The sequence below is a fragment of the Sciurus vulgaris genome (genome assembly GCF_902686455.1).
Source record: "Sciurus vulgaris genome assembly, chromosome: 14".
NCBI lineage: Eukaryota > Metazoa > Chordata > Mammalia > Rodentia > Sciuridae > Sciurus > Sciurus vulgaris.
Window position 1 is genome coordinate 11,023,235 of NC_136475.1, and position 17,465 is coordinate 11,040,699.

Here is a 17,465-nt window from a genome sequence, read left to right on the forward strand (position 1 = left end):
AAATATTGACTCTTCTCAATGTCAATTTCCTGGTTGTGACATTCAGCCTATTAAGATGTTACCATTGGGGAAACTGGGTGAAGGATTCTTTCTGTATTTATTTCTCACATTTGCTTATAAATCTACCATATTTTTTTAAAGTTTTACTAATAAATAATCCTATACCAAAGAAGCATATAAACCTACAATTTGTAAAAAAAAAAAAAAAAAAAAAAAAAAAAGTTTTAAAAATAATCCTGTGACAAAGAAGTTAACCCGAACAAGGAACAAATACTTTCTTGGGGGGAAAAGAGAAAATAAAGAATGGGCTGGCAGAAGCAGAGGCAGAGGGAATCTTCTCTCTAAGCTCAAGTTCAATGCTAACTGGGCTGGAAGTGAAAAGGCCTATGAAGAAGGCATGGATGGCACAATTAGGAGCTTTAAGGGAACCAAGAAAATTTAGAATATTAGTTAAGGTCCACCAAGAGATGGCTAAGAATTGACAAAAATGGAATGCCTTGTCTTCATGCATCTGAAGTCCTACTCTTCTTACTTACTAATTCATTATGCAGATGTTAGTTCTGTTTTATAAATAATACTTTTTTTTCATGCCTTTTACTTGTTGTTATGTGGTGCTAAGGATTGAATCAAGTGCCTCATACATGCAGTGCAAGTGTTCTACCACTGAGCTACAGCCCCAGCCCAAGAATTATTAATTCTTAATAAGCAGAATTGTTAATTGTTTATAAAGTTGTGAAACATTCACTAAAACTGAAAATTTTTTCTAAAGCAAAGTCATTTTAAATCACAACTTGGGGGTCAATGTAAAATTCAGCATAAAAAAAGTTTACTTATTGAATTATATAATGTAATATTTTAAAAACAGGTAAAGAAAAGGGAAAATAATGATGTATCCAAACAGAAAATGTCTTACAAGTCACACAAAAATTAGTCTAAAGTAGAATAAGAATTCCAGTTTCTCAACCAAGAAAGTGATGAATGCAATATTTTTCTCCCTTACACAAAGCATCTCCTTCCCTTCCTTCCTCTTATGTGAATAAAGATGCCCTCATGAATTGAGCAGACTTCTGTAACTGACTAATAACAAGCAATGTTTTGTTTACTCATTTATTTATTATTTTTGGTACTAGGGTTGAAGCTGGGGCCTCACCCAGAGTAGGCAAATACTGATCTACATCCCAGGTCCTTTTTGGTTTGAGACAGGGTCTCACACTAAATTGTTCAAACTGGCCTCCAACTTGCAATCCTTCTACCTCAACCTCCCAGGCAGCTGGGATTACAGGCACATGCCACCATGCCCACTGTTTTTATTTTTTTATCATTTTAAATCTTTTATGGTACATCTGATGAAAGAATTCACCAATTTTTTTTTTTTTTTTTTTGGTACTGGGAATTGAACCCAAGGCCTTGTGCTTGCAAGGCAAGCACTCTACCAATGGAGCTATATCCCCAGCCCACCACCAAGATTTTTAAGAAAAAAAAGAAACTTCCTGCATGTGAACTTCCCAAAGCTGCACCAGCCTCACATTCTTAGATGAAACTCATCATCAATGATGCCTAACAAAAACTCTTGATTACAACCAGTAGGCTCTGCCCTCACTAAATTAAGCAAATGCATTAATACTTTCATTTAGCAAAAACTTCTTGAATGGTAAGACACAGTCACTGCAGAGGTATCAAGGATATACTAGGGATGAAAATATAACTCTTGCTCTTGTCTAGTAAAGAAGCAACTAGAATAAGGTCTAATAGACACAGACACACAAGGAGCCATAGCTCCAGAAGAAAATGTAAAATCACTTAAAGCACATAAAGACAATCAAACAAACTAGGGGTAATGATACAGGTATAAGCCAACTGAAAAGCAGAGAAGTGAAAATTAAACAGATTGACACAACTATTTACAGTCATTTGTTTAAAAAAAAACAAAAAAACAAAAAAACACTACAATGATCATAAGATGACAACTCCGTAAGAAAGTGAAGAAATGACTTCAGGGGTAAAATCTGATAATCAATAGACAAGTGCTACCTTACTTTGCAGACTGGAAAAAGATTGATCCAAGCTGGCTATATGGAAGCCCAAAGAGAGGGTACTTGGTGCCAGTAAAATCAATAGAAATTCATGAAATACAGGTACTGGGCACCTCCAAAGTGGGTGCGTGGATAAGTCTTAAAATAGGAAATTAATGGCTAAAACTGTTTAAGAGGCAAATTAGAACTCCCAGATTTCCTCCCCCACTCACAAACTCTTCCAGATACCGAACTCAATAACAATAGAACAAGTGACAGGGAAGGAGATGGAAATGGTCCTACCAGACTCCTCCATATGCACCCTGCAGTTTTCAAGCCCACCCATATGCAGTGAGCTCCGAGTCTGCTGTTTAAGCAAGATACCTACCTTTCTTCATTTTAAACCTTATTTAACTATGTACGCTGATAAAAATTAAAGATGGGATGGAAAGGAGCAGAGAAGGAGTATCTAAAGGATTTTCTTTTTAACATTTTAAAATCATTTTCATATACATGACAAATAATTAAAAGCACAAAATTCAAAACAAAATATATTCTCAACCCTAAAGAAGTACATGCCAAAATAGGTACCTAAGAAGTAAAAAGTACTCGACCTGTATATCCATTAACATAGATGGCAACTCCACTAAAAATCGTAGATGACGTCCCATCCTTCTGCAAAGCAGCATCTGTTCGAAACTGTTCCTCCAATTTTTGGACCTTGGCAGTCATATACCCACCCTAGAATTAAAGAAAGGTAAACCAATCACAAAAGTTACATTTTCTCCTTCCATTCCCCCTCAAGAAACTTGGATTTTAAAAATAATAAAACAACCTTATTCTGTACTAGAAACTAAGATAAAATGATGACCTACTAAACCTGAACCACACAACAAGGCAATAAACAGGTAGATCAAGTAAGACTCTTCCCTCTATCAACTCAATTTTAATAATCTTATTACCTTTTTATGATATTACTTTTAAAAAGGGAAAACTCAACCATAATAAATTCAAAGTCATTCTTATAGCTACAATTGATTGAGTTACACCAAAGTTTAAAACAATCAGAAATTTAACAAGTGGTCTAAGAGCAAATTTTTAGAGTGCCTTCTACTATTTCTTTATAAGAAGTTTAAAATTAATCAATTCAACAAACCAGCAGCCCTCTACACTTGGGAATTAGGAATACAATGAATGATTCTATGGTTAAATTCTGGACCTAATCATCCTACTTGACAGTAGCACTAATTTCCACTAGGTAACTTCAATCTCAGAAAAATATCAAAAGCTATTTCTTAGAACACCATTGACAGATAAATGAATTCAGTCTCACTTTTCCTGAAACTTGAAATAATTAAGCATGATCAATTCTAAATTATTAGCTCTTTAAATTAAAGCTGTAGGTGACTAGAAGTGGTACATTTTTTTTTCCAAAATGGAAATGACTTCACCAATTTGGCTGATTAAAATATTACTCACTATAATTGTTTTAAAAGCTATAAAAAGAAAATTTAAATCAGTATAATCCCATTCATGAATATTTTGAGGTGTTATTTTCAAATCTTAATTGTATGTCTCAAAGCCACAGGGGTTTTAAAAAGTAGGATCATATATAATACTCCTCTGTGACCCGCTATTTTAGGTAAGGCTCTTTCCAGGTTAATTGCATCATGTTCTACCACATATAGATGATTTCCTTAACCAATCTCCTATTACTGCGTATTTATGTGTATTCATGTTTCCCAGTATTAATCGTGATTTTGAGATAAAGTCATCACACACTAAATTTTGTGCACAAGCATATTTATTTCCTCAGGATAAAATTCCTAAGAGTAAAGTTTAATAAGAGTTCAAGTTGATGAACAACTGATTTTCAACACATGGTGAAAATTCCAAGAGTTAGTGCACAAAGTGATTTATAATTTATGCCTTAAGTCATGTTACAAGCGGAAAGAATTAAAAATACCTAGGCATTTCAATATAGTTTTTATTCTTTAAAACACACCCATTTTTCCCAGCCATCATTTTCAGCTCGCTTCCTCCATCCACCTCGCCTCATGGTGGAGCTTCTGTATTGGGAGGAAAAAAAAAATGTCAATTTCATAACACAACATACTCCTAATTGTTATTTTGATTTCAGCATTAAGAAAAATGATAAATTCAAATGCTCAATTAATCCAATACCCAGTAAATGTTTTTCTAAAATATATTATTCTCAGACTGCTTTACAAGTGAAATTTGTCCCTAAAACATCCTCTTACAGTTAAGTATGTTTCTACTGTAAATTTCAATAAGGAAATCTTTATTCCTGAATAGTTATCTTAACATTCAGTTACATAAAAACATCATCATATCCAACTAAATGGCCACACTTATTTAACTTGTTACCATTAAGTAATAAAACATTTCCTTTCATTAATCATCCTGTAATACAGCTCTTCAACTGGGGTCTTTGTTGTTACATAGTGGACACTTATGAATGTACTCACAGTGTTAATTCACCAATCTGCAAAAGCCCTAAAAGAAGTCGATTAAAATAATACATCATAGAGGATATGATGCAGAAAGATTATCACTTCTAATAACTGAGTACATCTGGCATTCTCCTTAAGGCAACACTTAGCCAGCCAACTGTACTGTAAAATCACCAGGATGACCAAATTATGGCTCATCACAAGTGTTAGCAAGCTTGATGACTTGCAAGACATAAAATTATTTATGTCAAATGGTACTGAATGTAACTCTCTGTAAGGTCAAATCTTCTAACTAAAACAACCACATGTTGGAACATAACTGCATTAATCTTCACAACTGAATATAACCCCTATTTAGGATTTTCTTCTAGTCACTACACAGGTTTGTACTAATGGGTTACTACATGAAGCCTTAAACATTATCAAAGTGGGCTGGGGATGTGAATCAGTTAGTGGAAAACTTGCTTAGCACATCCAGAGGCCTGGGTTCAATCCCCAGCACCACAAAAAGTATATCAATAAATAATATGGAGGTTTTTTAAAAATTGTTTTAAAAAATTAGTCAAATGAGCTTTGCTATGATTAATGAGTATCTTTTACTTGACAACACCTTAAAACATGACAAGAAAGACAAAGCATTTTCTTTCAAATACTCTTGTTCTTGGTACTGTGGGATTTAGTTTTCTCTTTACTAGCACATATATTAACAATGAATTTGTTCTGTCCACATTTGAAAGATATCCAGAAATAATTCTCAGAGTTAAGTCCCAGCAGAGAGACGAGACAATATAAATGTTTTAGGAGCATGTGCAAAGTGCTCTAAGAAGAGAAGGTAAACTGTGGAGAGAACTCTAAGTTTGATATACGCAGGGGCATGGGTACCTGACATGTTCAATATCAAGTCCCAGAAGGGCCATATTTTCTGTTAAATATTTCTTTTCAAGCAGTTCACTTTGTCCATTCCCCTTCCAAAGACTTCATCCCTTACCTTAAGGGAGTTTAAGAAATGTTTTAACACAGTTCTTCACTTCACATAAACTCTGGATCCACATGCCTGCTCTTAGAAACAAGTCAAGAGTTTGGGAGTTCTGCCAAGGATGCAAACTCGCAATAATAAAACTATCAAACTACTATATTTGAAGGTAAATCAACGAACAAAATATATTTTAAAAGTCTAATGTATTTGCTCAATCATTTAAGTGTCCCATTTATTAAGATCTACTACAGTCCTACTGCAAAAGGCTAGTAAGAGGGCTGGGGTTTTAGCTCAGTGGTGGAGCACTTGCCTCAATCCTCAGTACCACATAAAAATAAATAAGACAAAGGTATTGAGTCCATCTACAACAAAAATATATATTTTTTTAAAAGGTCAATAAGAAAATCCTTACTGATGGTTTAAGGGTAGAAAAGTATAAGACAAAGGTGAATGCTAGACTTTATAAATTGTTTTTTAAAAGCCCACCCCCAGCTATACAAGGTCTAGGAAAAGTGGAAATTACTGACCAAGAATCACAAGAGGACAAAATCTACAAAGAAAATCTGCCAACTCGGTTCTCCTTCCCAAAACAGGATCATTTCCCTCTGAAGGCATTCCTCAAGTCTAGAGGAGTGGCTGAAAGGCTGGGAATGTTTTTGACAAGCACAATGGTTAAGAGATTAAGAACTGGAGTTGAAAAGTCTTGCAAAGATACATACAGATAGATCTCCACACTTGGGATTGGGGCCCTAGGAGGAAGAATAAACCAGAAGTAAACAAACTACAACTTGGCAGAAACTGAATCCTACCTTACATAATTTCTACCTCTGAAAGTAGCTTAGGTGTTCCTGGATTGCTAAAGTTTCAAGACAACCAGCAGAAGCAAATGTAAATTCACTATGGAGGAGAGCAACATACTAAACTTCACATATTTCTACAATTTTGCAAATATAATGTCTGTCACACTAAGCAAAAAAAAAAGAACAACAAAATCACAGATCTACAGAGACCGCAAATACTGAATTTAACACAGACTTTAATCACCATGCTTACTATGTCAAAGGAAATAAAAGCCAAAAACATCCTAAAATTTTTCAACCTAAAAATAAATGAGTATAAGGCAAGGAAATACAAATCCTACAAATGAACTCAAACCAAAGATTTGCAGCAGGACAGGAAGGGGGGGACCCTGGAGCACAAAACAAACTACATGATGCAGCTCCACAATGCAGGGTAACAGCAACTCAGAGGATGAATTTTAGCATGCAACAAAGCCACCTGATCACCTCAAGTGCAAGACCAAATAAAAGCAAGATACTGCAACGGTAAAGAAACAACACTATGTTTATCAACACTTCTGCTGATACATATAATTCATACTTCACTAAGACCCACATGCATCTCCTTTCAGATACTCAAAACATTATACATTGAAAACAAACATTTAAAATACACTATGTATAAAACTGTCATTAATCCTGTACGACAGGTAGTAGTCAATAAAAACTTCTTTAGTAAAGAAAGTAAACTTAAAGGTAAGCTATAAAGCATAGTAACAAGAGAAATATATCCCAAATACATGGGTGCCCAATACATCAATATTTTTAAAAATATCTTCAATATTTAATCTTACCTTTTATTTCTTTTACTTTAAAACATTTTTCCAAATATTCACACTCAAATTCTGTGCTGTTCAATAGCACAATCATAGATAACGCTCCCCCAAAACGTGGTAATATAGGAAAAACAGCAAGTGACATACCTTCAATGCTAACAAGAACCACACAACAGATGGAATTAATGATAAGTCATCTAGAGAGCTGCTTATATAGTATTAAATCAGGAAGGAGCAAATGTATAACCCTGTCTTAACTGGGCATGGTGGTGCACACCTGGAATCTCAGTGACTTGGTAGGCTGAGATAGGCGAATTGCAAGTTTGAGGCCAGACTGAGTAATTTAGTCTCAAAAAAATAAACAAAAAGGCTGAGGATTTTGGCTCACTGTCAGAAAAAGTCCCTACATTTAATTAGCAGTACCCCCCCCCCCAAAAAAAAAAGTGTCTCTTCTTAGGAACTGTAATTGTCATCATGATTTAAGGCCTAAGTTTCTGCAAGGCAGTAAGGATCATCACAAAAAGAAAGTGGCTCTGCCAATATCTCTGTAGCCATATCCAGGGAAAAGTTCTTCCCTCTAGGTGACTGATTTGGTTCTTCAAATTAGATTATTCCCTAAAAGGGAATAGGGCAATCAATCAGGATACTACTTTACAGAAATATGCCTCAGAAATAATGCAGTCCCTGTTTTTATTCTCTGTTCCAAGCAATGTTTTCAATTATAACATGTCTTCTTTATTAAACCTACTCATTAAGAAGTGACCTCCCAGTATTGACAACTAACCAATTATCAAGCTAGACTTATAAATACCACATTCTTGTTTTCTGAGACAACTCTTGCAGACTAGGTTCACAAGTTAGATCCACAATGTTTGATGACCCTAAGGCAAATGATAAAGGTTTCTAAACCTATACTGCACAACCTAAAATAATCTACCAACTTTTCCTGATCTGCAACATTAATAGATAAAGTAATTATGGATCTCCAAAAAACCAGTTTAGAAATGGATAATGAGTGAATTCATATTTGTAAGAGTATCCTTATCCCTAGCCTAGCATAGGGAGTATGTTATCAAAAAACATTAGCTACTATTCTAAGTAATATATCCTGCTAGTTCAGAGTGAAAATCAAATGAGACTACATATGGGGAAACCTTTTGAAAACTATGAAGTATACAATAGTTAATTTAAATAAAAATCCATGGTCTACAATATAATGGAAAGCACAGATTTAGTGACACAAGATCTGGACTTAAACCCCAGTTCAAACAACTACCTAGCTATGATACAGGGTAAATCCAACAGCACTTGGTCTGATATCTCTTCACCTATAAAACAAGTATAACAGATTAGCACTCAGCAGAATTCCTTAGGTGGCCATCAGTGGATGTAAGGTGGATGTGGTGGAAAGAAATAGCAAGCAAGTAAGGTTCTATACTCTCTAAATCCTCCTATTTAAGCAGACCTCTTTTTTAAAGTTTCGGACTTGGGGTCTAAATAAGATTGTTTTCAAAGACATAATTCAACAACCTAAAAAAAGACTGATAACTGAAACTAATGAACGCTTTAAAAACTAAGTCCAAATACTTCTTGGTTCTCTTCCTTATTTCCATCTACAAAGGGGGCTAGAAAAACCCCAACCACAAAAAGGTTCATAAGCTAAAATTCACCTAGAAGCTAATCAAACTGCAAGGTAAAACTCAAAATTTTAAAGACCAATCAAATTAGCAACTCTCAGTACAGCTATGCCTAGTCTCTAGCCCCATGTGTCAACATGCAACAACTACCCAGGTGAGGCAAGTTTAGGGCAAATGGTAGAGCAGCCATGTCTATAAGAGCCAAAGATTTGAAATGCCTACAAAGCAAGACTTCGTGACCTCTATTCTTTTAACAGGATGTCCAAACTATAGGAAGTCTTTCATCAAGGACCAGTTTATTAAAATGAGATTATTTGTGCATGCATTTTTTCCTAACTTTAGTTCATCTTTTGCTGGAGCACATTCTGTGCATTTTAAGAGGCTCGTCAAATCCCACTAAAAAGAGCTTCATTCTGCCTTCTTTATTATGGCTATTGGTGGATTTTAACATCTACCAAGGAAACGAAGTTCATCATGAGGAGCAATCATTTTCACGCAAAAATGGTGTTTTATCTATTTACAAAAGAATTATTAACATTGTAAAAATAAACAGTTCATCACACACCAGTAAAACTCCTTACATGTAGAGAAAATGCCCAGCTATTCACCAGTATTAATCTGTTGGTTACATATTTGTAACCCTAACCTTTACTGAATATTAATTAAGAAATGAAATTGCCTTTAAATTACTTTTAATCAGTGTCATTACTATAGATATCTACAAATGTATGGTGTTATCTTACCTTCATTTAGTAGTTACATAAGAAATATTTGCTTAATGAAATTAATACGCAAACACGCAATGAATGAATGAAATGGGCACATTTCAAGTACTACAATTCATGAATGTGATAAAGACAGCAACCTGTGGTTACTACCCTAACTCTAGGCAAGTTAATATAAAATAACTTGCCTTTGACTCTCCTCCATCTCTCTACCCAACATCTTTCTTTTTTTCCCTCAAGGTTTATCTTAATTGGTTAGCTGTCAATTCTCTGCTAATTCTGACGGGCAAAAAAGTGCCTAATTATTGACTTAAAATATGATGTCCCAAGGACATCTGTGTTTAAAAGGACTTGTGTGTGACCATTCAATGAGAAAAGGACAATCTTTTCAATAAATGTGCTAGAACTGGATATCACATGCAAAAGAAGATGAACCCTTACCTTATACCACATACAAAATTAACTCAGAATGGATCAAAAACCTTAACGTTAAGAGCTAAAACTTAGAAAAGAGCATTGATAAAAGCTTCAAGACATTGGATTTAGCAAGAGTTCTTGGCTATGACACCAAGAGCACAGATAACAAAAGAAAACGTAGATAAATTGGACCCCATTAAAATTTAAAACTTCCCTGTGGATCAAAAGACACAAGAGGGGATCTGAGTGTGCTCAGTGATAGAGTGATACAGCCAAGGCCCTGGGTTCAATTTCTGGCATCACCAAAAAAGGGAGAATGAGGGAGGGACAGGACAGTAAAAGGAAATGCTACAGAATGGGAGAAAACAAATGCATCATATGTACATCACATATCTGATAAGGGGTTTTATATATATATTTTTTTTTTTAATCTCTACACCTTAACATTAAAACCATAACCACTTTAAAAATAGGCAAAGGATTTGAATAAACATTTCTCTGAAAGATATACAAATAGCCAATAAGCACATGAAAGAAGTTCAACACAACTAATCACTATGCAAATTGAAAACACAAAGAATAGGATAGCTACTATTAAAAAAAAAAGAAAGAAAGAAAGAGAAGTATTGCCAAGAATGGGAAGACACTGGGACCCCTAGCGCACCACTGATGGAAATAAAAAGTGGTGCAGCTTCTATAGAAATAGTATGGCAGCAAGTTATGGTGGCACATGCCTATTTTCCCATTAACTCAGGAATCAGAGACAGGAAGATTAAAAGTTCAAGGCCAACCTGAACAACTCGGTAAGTTTCTTTCTCAAAATAAAAAAAAATTTTAAAGGAAAGGGGTTGCAGTTCAGTGACAGAGCACCCAGTTCAATCCCCAGTACAAAAAAAGAAGGCAGTTGTTGAAAAAATTAGGAATAGAATTATCATGATTGTGAAATTTTATTTCTGACTATAGGCCCCAAAAGAAAGTGTGGACACAAGTATATATTTATCCGCATGCCCACACTGACACCATAATTATTAACAAGAGCCAAGAGGCGGGGGTAACCCAAGTGTCTAATGTTGAAGGAATGGCAAAATGTGGCTTTTACCTAAAATGAAATATTTGGTCTTAAAAAAGAAGGAAATTCCAACACATGCTACAACATGAATGTACCATGAAGATGTAAGGCTAAGTGAAATAAGCCACTTGTAGCAGGACAAATATTCTATTACTCTACTCCTTAGCACTTTAAGTAATTAAATTCATAGAGACAGAAGGTGGTTGTGGGGAAGAGTTATTGTTTAATGGGTTAAGTTTTAGGCAAGGTGAAAGGGTTAAGATGAATGGTGGTGATGGTTGTTGAATGTGAATGTAATTACTTCACTAAACTGTATACTTAACAACGGTCAAAATGTTAAGTTTTATGTCATATCTACTTTACATACATAAATTTTTTTAAAATAATATTTAAAGGGACAAAGAAAGTTTAAAAAATATATATATATATATATGATTCTGAAGCTAGATGCACTTCAGGACAGGTAACTAGGATCACAGAAACTGGCAAATGACATAGAAGGGATATGGGGTGTGACCAGTGTGTTCACGTGGAGTGCAAAGTTTACCTCTCCAAGCAATCTGAACTGCAGAACCCATATTCTTTCTTGGAACTTTGGACAGTGGGAGGTCAACTGCAAAAGGACCATGTACTGTCCTTATAAGAAATTAAGTAAATGGGGTGCTATCCCACAGACCTAAAAAAGATTTGACAATGCCTGCTCCAGTGCTAATTTGGTCCTTAAACAGTAAAGGCTTTGACACCAGATAAGCAGCTTTTTGTGTAACACTCAAATATAAAACAGCTGTTTGTGGAGATTTCGTTTTGACTCAACCACAGAGACCACCATTGTCTGAAGTTATAGTTCTCAGGCAGCTATTATGAGCACTACAGAAAATCTTGAATTTCGTCACCAGAAAAGTACAGCATTCTTTCAGGCCCTTTCCCATACACTACAGTCAGGTTTTCTCTGAAGGGGCTCTCACCAAGTTACTTAAAAAAAAAAAAAAAAAAAAAAAAAAAAAAAAAAAAAACAGACACCTGAGTATAAGGCACTATGCCCTTGTCACAATTTCCACAGAAGTACCATTACTGACATTAGTCTTTACACTTGATTTTAGGGGTTCTAAACCAAGGTAGCAGTTGGTTGCATCCAACTAGTATTTCATGTATTTAAAATATCTTTTAAAAAATATACAAAAATAAAACTCCAAGATATTTAGCTTTATTTCAAACCTAATAGAACCAACCCTCTTTTGCAACTTTGTTTTTCACCTTCAGTGTACAGAAATATTTTCCTACTGCAATAAAACAACTCCTGAACTAGATGAGAAACCCCATCTTTGTTTGCTTTGTTTTGAGACAGGCTATTGCCCAGGCTGGCCTAGAACTCCTAGGCTTAAGCAATTCTCATACCTCAGCCTCCAGAGTAGCTGGGATTACAGGCATGCGCCACCACACACAGCTGAGATCCATTTTGATCAACACCAAATAAACAAAGAACTCAAAAAACTTTAATTTAGCAAATAAAGGTGACATAAAACACTACCCAAAAAGTTTTAAAAAGGCTTTGGTACATGAGCCTTTTCTTCAAGCAAGTCTGATCTTTCTCTTTTCTGGGAACCTTCTCTATTACTCTATCACTGATTTGTGTTTATACATTGATTCACCTGTTGACTAACTTTATATTTCTTTCCTTTCAGTGGTTTTTAAATTTTTAACATTTAAATTCAAAAGTCTTTACATTTAAACCCACCACTAGAAATACCTCACATTCCCATAGCACTTTTTTCCAAAAAGCTATATCCATAGTTTAATTTTAAAGCACTCTAGAGAACAGGAAGGCCAAGTACTATTTATTTTGCACACCGTTGCCTCCTAGGGTAAAGAAGCTAAAATGTTTGATAAAGCTGAAGTATCAGTTTGTGGTAAAAAAATCGAACATCTTAAAAATGGTAATGTTTCCAAATCTTCAAAAGAGAAAATCACAATGGTATCAACATGAACTGGTGAAAATGAGAGTATAAACACTCCTATTGAATTGAACTCACCTAATACAATTCAACAAAACAGATGCTTATTCACCAGTCTGGAATCTAGCATCAGTCTAAGTCAGACGCAGTAGCAGCCATATTTCTAATGGAAGGACTCCATCTAGAGTAGCTCCAACTAGTCCACACTCGTGACAAATAGAGACCCAGAGACAACACCAACTTTGTTCCTAACTGACTTTAAGTCAGTCATAATCAGCAAAATTTTAGATCTTTCGTATGTGGACAGAGCTGGACTGACAAACCTATCTCTTGTATTTTTTAAAATGTATATGACTCTACACAATATATCCACTAACACACACACCTTTTAAGACAAATGCATATATATTATACAATTTTTTCTATATTTCCCAAAAAATGGTATGTGTCTATCTATAGACACAGCCAGGTAGTAAAGAATTAATCTTACCTAAAGAGGTCTGGCCTTTGCCCTTGCTTCTTAGGGAGTTATCTCTAAACCCTTGGAAAGTCTTGCTTGTCCAAAATCTTTGTTTACCAGGGGCTGCAAACCACTTCAAATAGTCTAACAATGTGATTTAAAATGGAAGCTTTGAGCCATGTATTATCAACCACCTAAAAAATTGAAGACTTTAGGTCACCCATATCAGAAATCAATCGTATATGTGTTGGAGCCACAAAACAAACTCTGGACACCAAGGTCTGGAATTTCCCTTTGGGCAATATTCAGGAAGTACTGTCGCATGTTAGTGTAAGACGTTAGCACTGTCCATGACACCACTAGGAGAAAAACCAGAAGTTCCACAGGTGGAACTCTTTGTGCCCCATGTTCTCTCTTCCATTGGCTATTTTAATCTGTACCTTTTGACTACAGTAAATCCAATTGTATCTATAAGGACTTTCAGAAGTTCTGTGATCTCATTCGGAGAATTACTGAACCTGAGAATAGTCATAAGGATCCCCTAACTTGCAGTTGGGTGTCAGAAGTGAAGATGGTCTGCTGAGAGAATGACACTGTCCTCCAAAATTCATTCTTCCTTTCTTTGTCCCCTCTTTCTCTCAGAATGGAAAACCATTCCCATCCCTCTTAATGGGAAACAGGTGACAACTAGAGATTACACTTTCCAGGATCCTTTAAAATCAGGGCAGAGGGTACACACCGGTGATCCTAGTGACTTGGGAAGCTGAGGCAGGAGTATCACAAATTCAAGGCCAGCCTCAGCAGTGACACACTCAGGGCAACTTAGACCCTGTCTCAAAATTAAAAGAACTCAAGATGTAGCTCTGTGGGAAAGTGTCCCTTGGTTCAATTCCCAGTACTAAAAATCCATCAAATCAGCAGTGACTAAGTTCTGGCCAGATATTCTGGGATATGAACAGAATAATGCATACCAAAAAATCTATGCCATATTCTTCTTCCCCTTCCCCATGCTGGAGACTGAATGTTATATTCTTAATGGAAGCTGTTTACTTCTTTTTCAGGAATACAGTTGTGCGCTAACCCACTTTCAACAATGGGAAAAGAATACAATAACAAATGGAATAGCCAGCTGCAATGACACATGCCTGTAGTCACAGCAACTCAGGAGGTGAGGCAAGAGGGACCATAAGTTCAAGGCCAGTCTCAGTAACTTATGGAGTCCCTAAGCAACTTAGTGAGACCCTAACTCAAAAAAATAAAAAGGGTTTGGGATATGGTTCAGCGGTAAAGCACCTCTAGGTTCAATCCCCAATACCAAATAAAATAAGGAATAGCTAAAAAAAAAAAAAAAAAAAAAAAAAAAAAAACAGAAGGAACCTGGGACTCTGAATGACCTGAAAAAGAATAGTTGCTCACCCGCTATGTACTTCCTGCCTACTTTTAGACTATTACTGACAAGAAGAAAACTTCAATACTGTTTTTACTGTATGCAGAAGCCTATTACAGAGGCTTAGCCTGTACCCTAAAATGTAAAAACATTTAAGCACTTTATTATGCTTTTAATTCCATATTTAAATAAAGTAAACAGACTAAAAAGACAGAAACAAACACAGAAAAAGATGTCTAAGAAAAACATCTGAAATAGAAAATTCATAACAAACACTGTAACATGTCCCAGTATGAGACAGATCTTTTGTTTGGGAGTGTGGGGGGGGGACCAGGGATTGAACCCAGGTGCACTTAACCACCAAGTCACATCCCCAGCCCTGTTTACTTTGAGACAGGGTCTCACTAAGTTGTTGAGGCTGGTCTCCAACTTGTGATCCTCCTGCCTCAGTTTCCACAGCACCCAGCTGAGGCAGATCTTATTGAAAGGAAAATTTCCATCCCAAACAATTCAAAATAAAAGATCTTTCTCTCATCATTTGGTTTATAACTACAAAAAATACAAAATGATGCCTGATTTAACAGAACCATGTGATATAAGCTGAAGGGTGCATTCTGAAAGAATAATAATTTTCTTTCCTGGAATCACAGATTCTCAAAAGGAAAAAAGTAGACACAGTTTTAATGAATTACCAAGGACAGAATTCTTCACCCAGTTTCCAAAAACCCTCCATCAGTTCTCTCTTTCCTGTGTTCCAAATCACACGGCCCAAAAGTTTTTCTTACATATCTCCATTAGGATGTCCCAGGTGCACCTCAAAGTCAGTGTTTCTATAAGGAGGATCAGTGACAAAGAAAAGCAAAAAATGCTCTGAAGATGACAAGATTTTTCAAAAAAGCCACAGGAGAAGGATTAGTAACAGACAGAACCTAATTAGTGAATAAAGGATGTAATCAAGGAAAAGGAGTTTTCTCTAGAATAGTGGTTCTCATGCTTGAACATGCATCAGAATCACTTGGGAAGTCCTATTAAAACAAAGACTGCTGGGCCCCAATTTTTTGATTCAGAAACTTTGGGTGCTTGGGTATTCCTAATAAGTTCCCGTGTAATTCAGAAGCAGCTGGTCTTAGGCTGATTTTGCCTATAACTAAAATGTATCTAGAGTAGAGAATGAAGACAGACAATGAAAGAGAATGAAAAAGAGTACATACTTAGTGGAGAGAATGCTGCTAATATGTGTTTCAAGTACAAAGGATTTCACAAAAGGATTAAATACAACTCAACCACTGAAGGTTTTAAATTAGTTCAGCGACAAAAATCTCTCCAGTCCCACTTTTCCTCCCCCAAAATTCCAGGTCTGACTTGATGGTTTACTTCATATTCACCAAGTATTTGCTATAATTTGCAGTTTTCCAAGATGAGTATAAACTACAATTCTAGGTTATAGAGGGGAAAAAAAAAGGTAAAAGTACAACAGAAGAACATACATTAATGGCATTGACAGAATGCAATAAATGCAGGAAAAAAACAAAAATAGTCACATATTGGAGAAGAGACACAAAAAGGCAATGGGATAGAAATTTAGAGATACAAAGAAAACAGTCTCGAAAAGGAAAATGTCCCTGTTCCACGGGCAATGGGTGGCTTGTGAACAACTCCTGAATGGGAGGAAGGAGCCTAAGGGGTAAAAAGGAAACAAAATACACAAGCACACTGAACCCATGTATTACTTTGTAACTTTACAGCTCTTTGTAAGTTTTCTAGTATGTAGCAAAGCAGCAAGAAAACCTCAATACTTTTTAAAAAACCATTTACAGGGCTGGGGTTGTGGCTCAGCAGTGGAGGGCTTGCCTCCCATGTGTGGGGCACTGCATTGGATCCTCAGCACCACATAAATAAATAAAATAAAGGTACTGTATACGTCTTCAACTAAAATTAAAAAAATGTTTAAAAGAAATAAGACCATTAACCTCCTTGAAGCTAGGGGCTGACACTGAAGGCCCAATTACCTATCTGATCATCACCCAAATCTACCACTCAAAAGCCAGAGACACTGATAGAAATTGAAACCTATGTTATGGCTTGGATATGAGGGGCCCCCAAAAGTTCACATGTTAATGAAAGATTATTCAGAAGTAAAAAGATTAGATCATGAGAGTTGCAACCTAAGCAGTGGATTAATCCATTTGACAGATTAATACTTTGAACAGATTACTGAGTGGTAACTATAGACAGGGTGACTGGAAGAAGTAGGTCACAAGTTGGGGGGACACACCCTTGGGGATTATATTTTGTCCCTGGAACATCATGCATTTTCCTGCTGTTTCCTGGCTGTCATGAACTGAGCAGTTTTCTTTCACCATGATGTTATACCTCATCCAAGGTCCGGAGCCATAGTCAGCAGTCCATAGACTGGGACTATTAAAACCATGAGTCAGAATAAACTTTTCCTCCTCTAAATTCTTCTTGTCAGTTATTTTGATCACAACAATGAAAGGCTAATAAACCTACCTAACAGTCAGACCATTCAAAAAGCAAACACAATCTTAATATTTCCCAATACAGAGGGAAGTCTGGCCCATTTGGAACATACATATTCTAACTAATTATGTATTCTACTAAAAAAACAAAAAACAGGCTGGGGAGATAGCTCAGTTGGTAGAGTGCTTGCCTTGCAAGTACAAGGCCCTGGGTTCAATTCCCAGCACCGCAAAAAAAAAAAAAAAAAAAAAAAAAAAAAA

General features: G+C 35.8%; 1 protein-coding gene across 1 annotated transcript in view; it reads right to left on the reverse strand.

Moving 5' to 3' along the window:
- Positions 1–17,465, reverse strand: part of REV1 (REV1 DNA directed polymerase) — an 80,031-nt gene that overhangs the window by 53,700 nt on the left and 8,866 nt on the right. The window contains 2 exon segments of the mRNA XM_079110989.1: positions 2,627–2,753; positions 4,018–4,081. Coding sequence (XP_078967115.1) covers positions 2,627–2,753; positions 4,018–4,071 — 181 coding nt within the window. The 5' untranslated portion in view covers positions 4,072–4,081.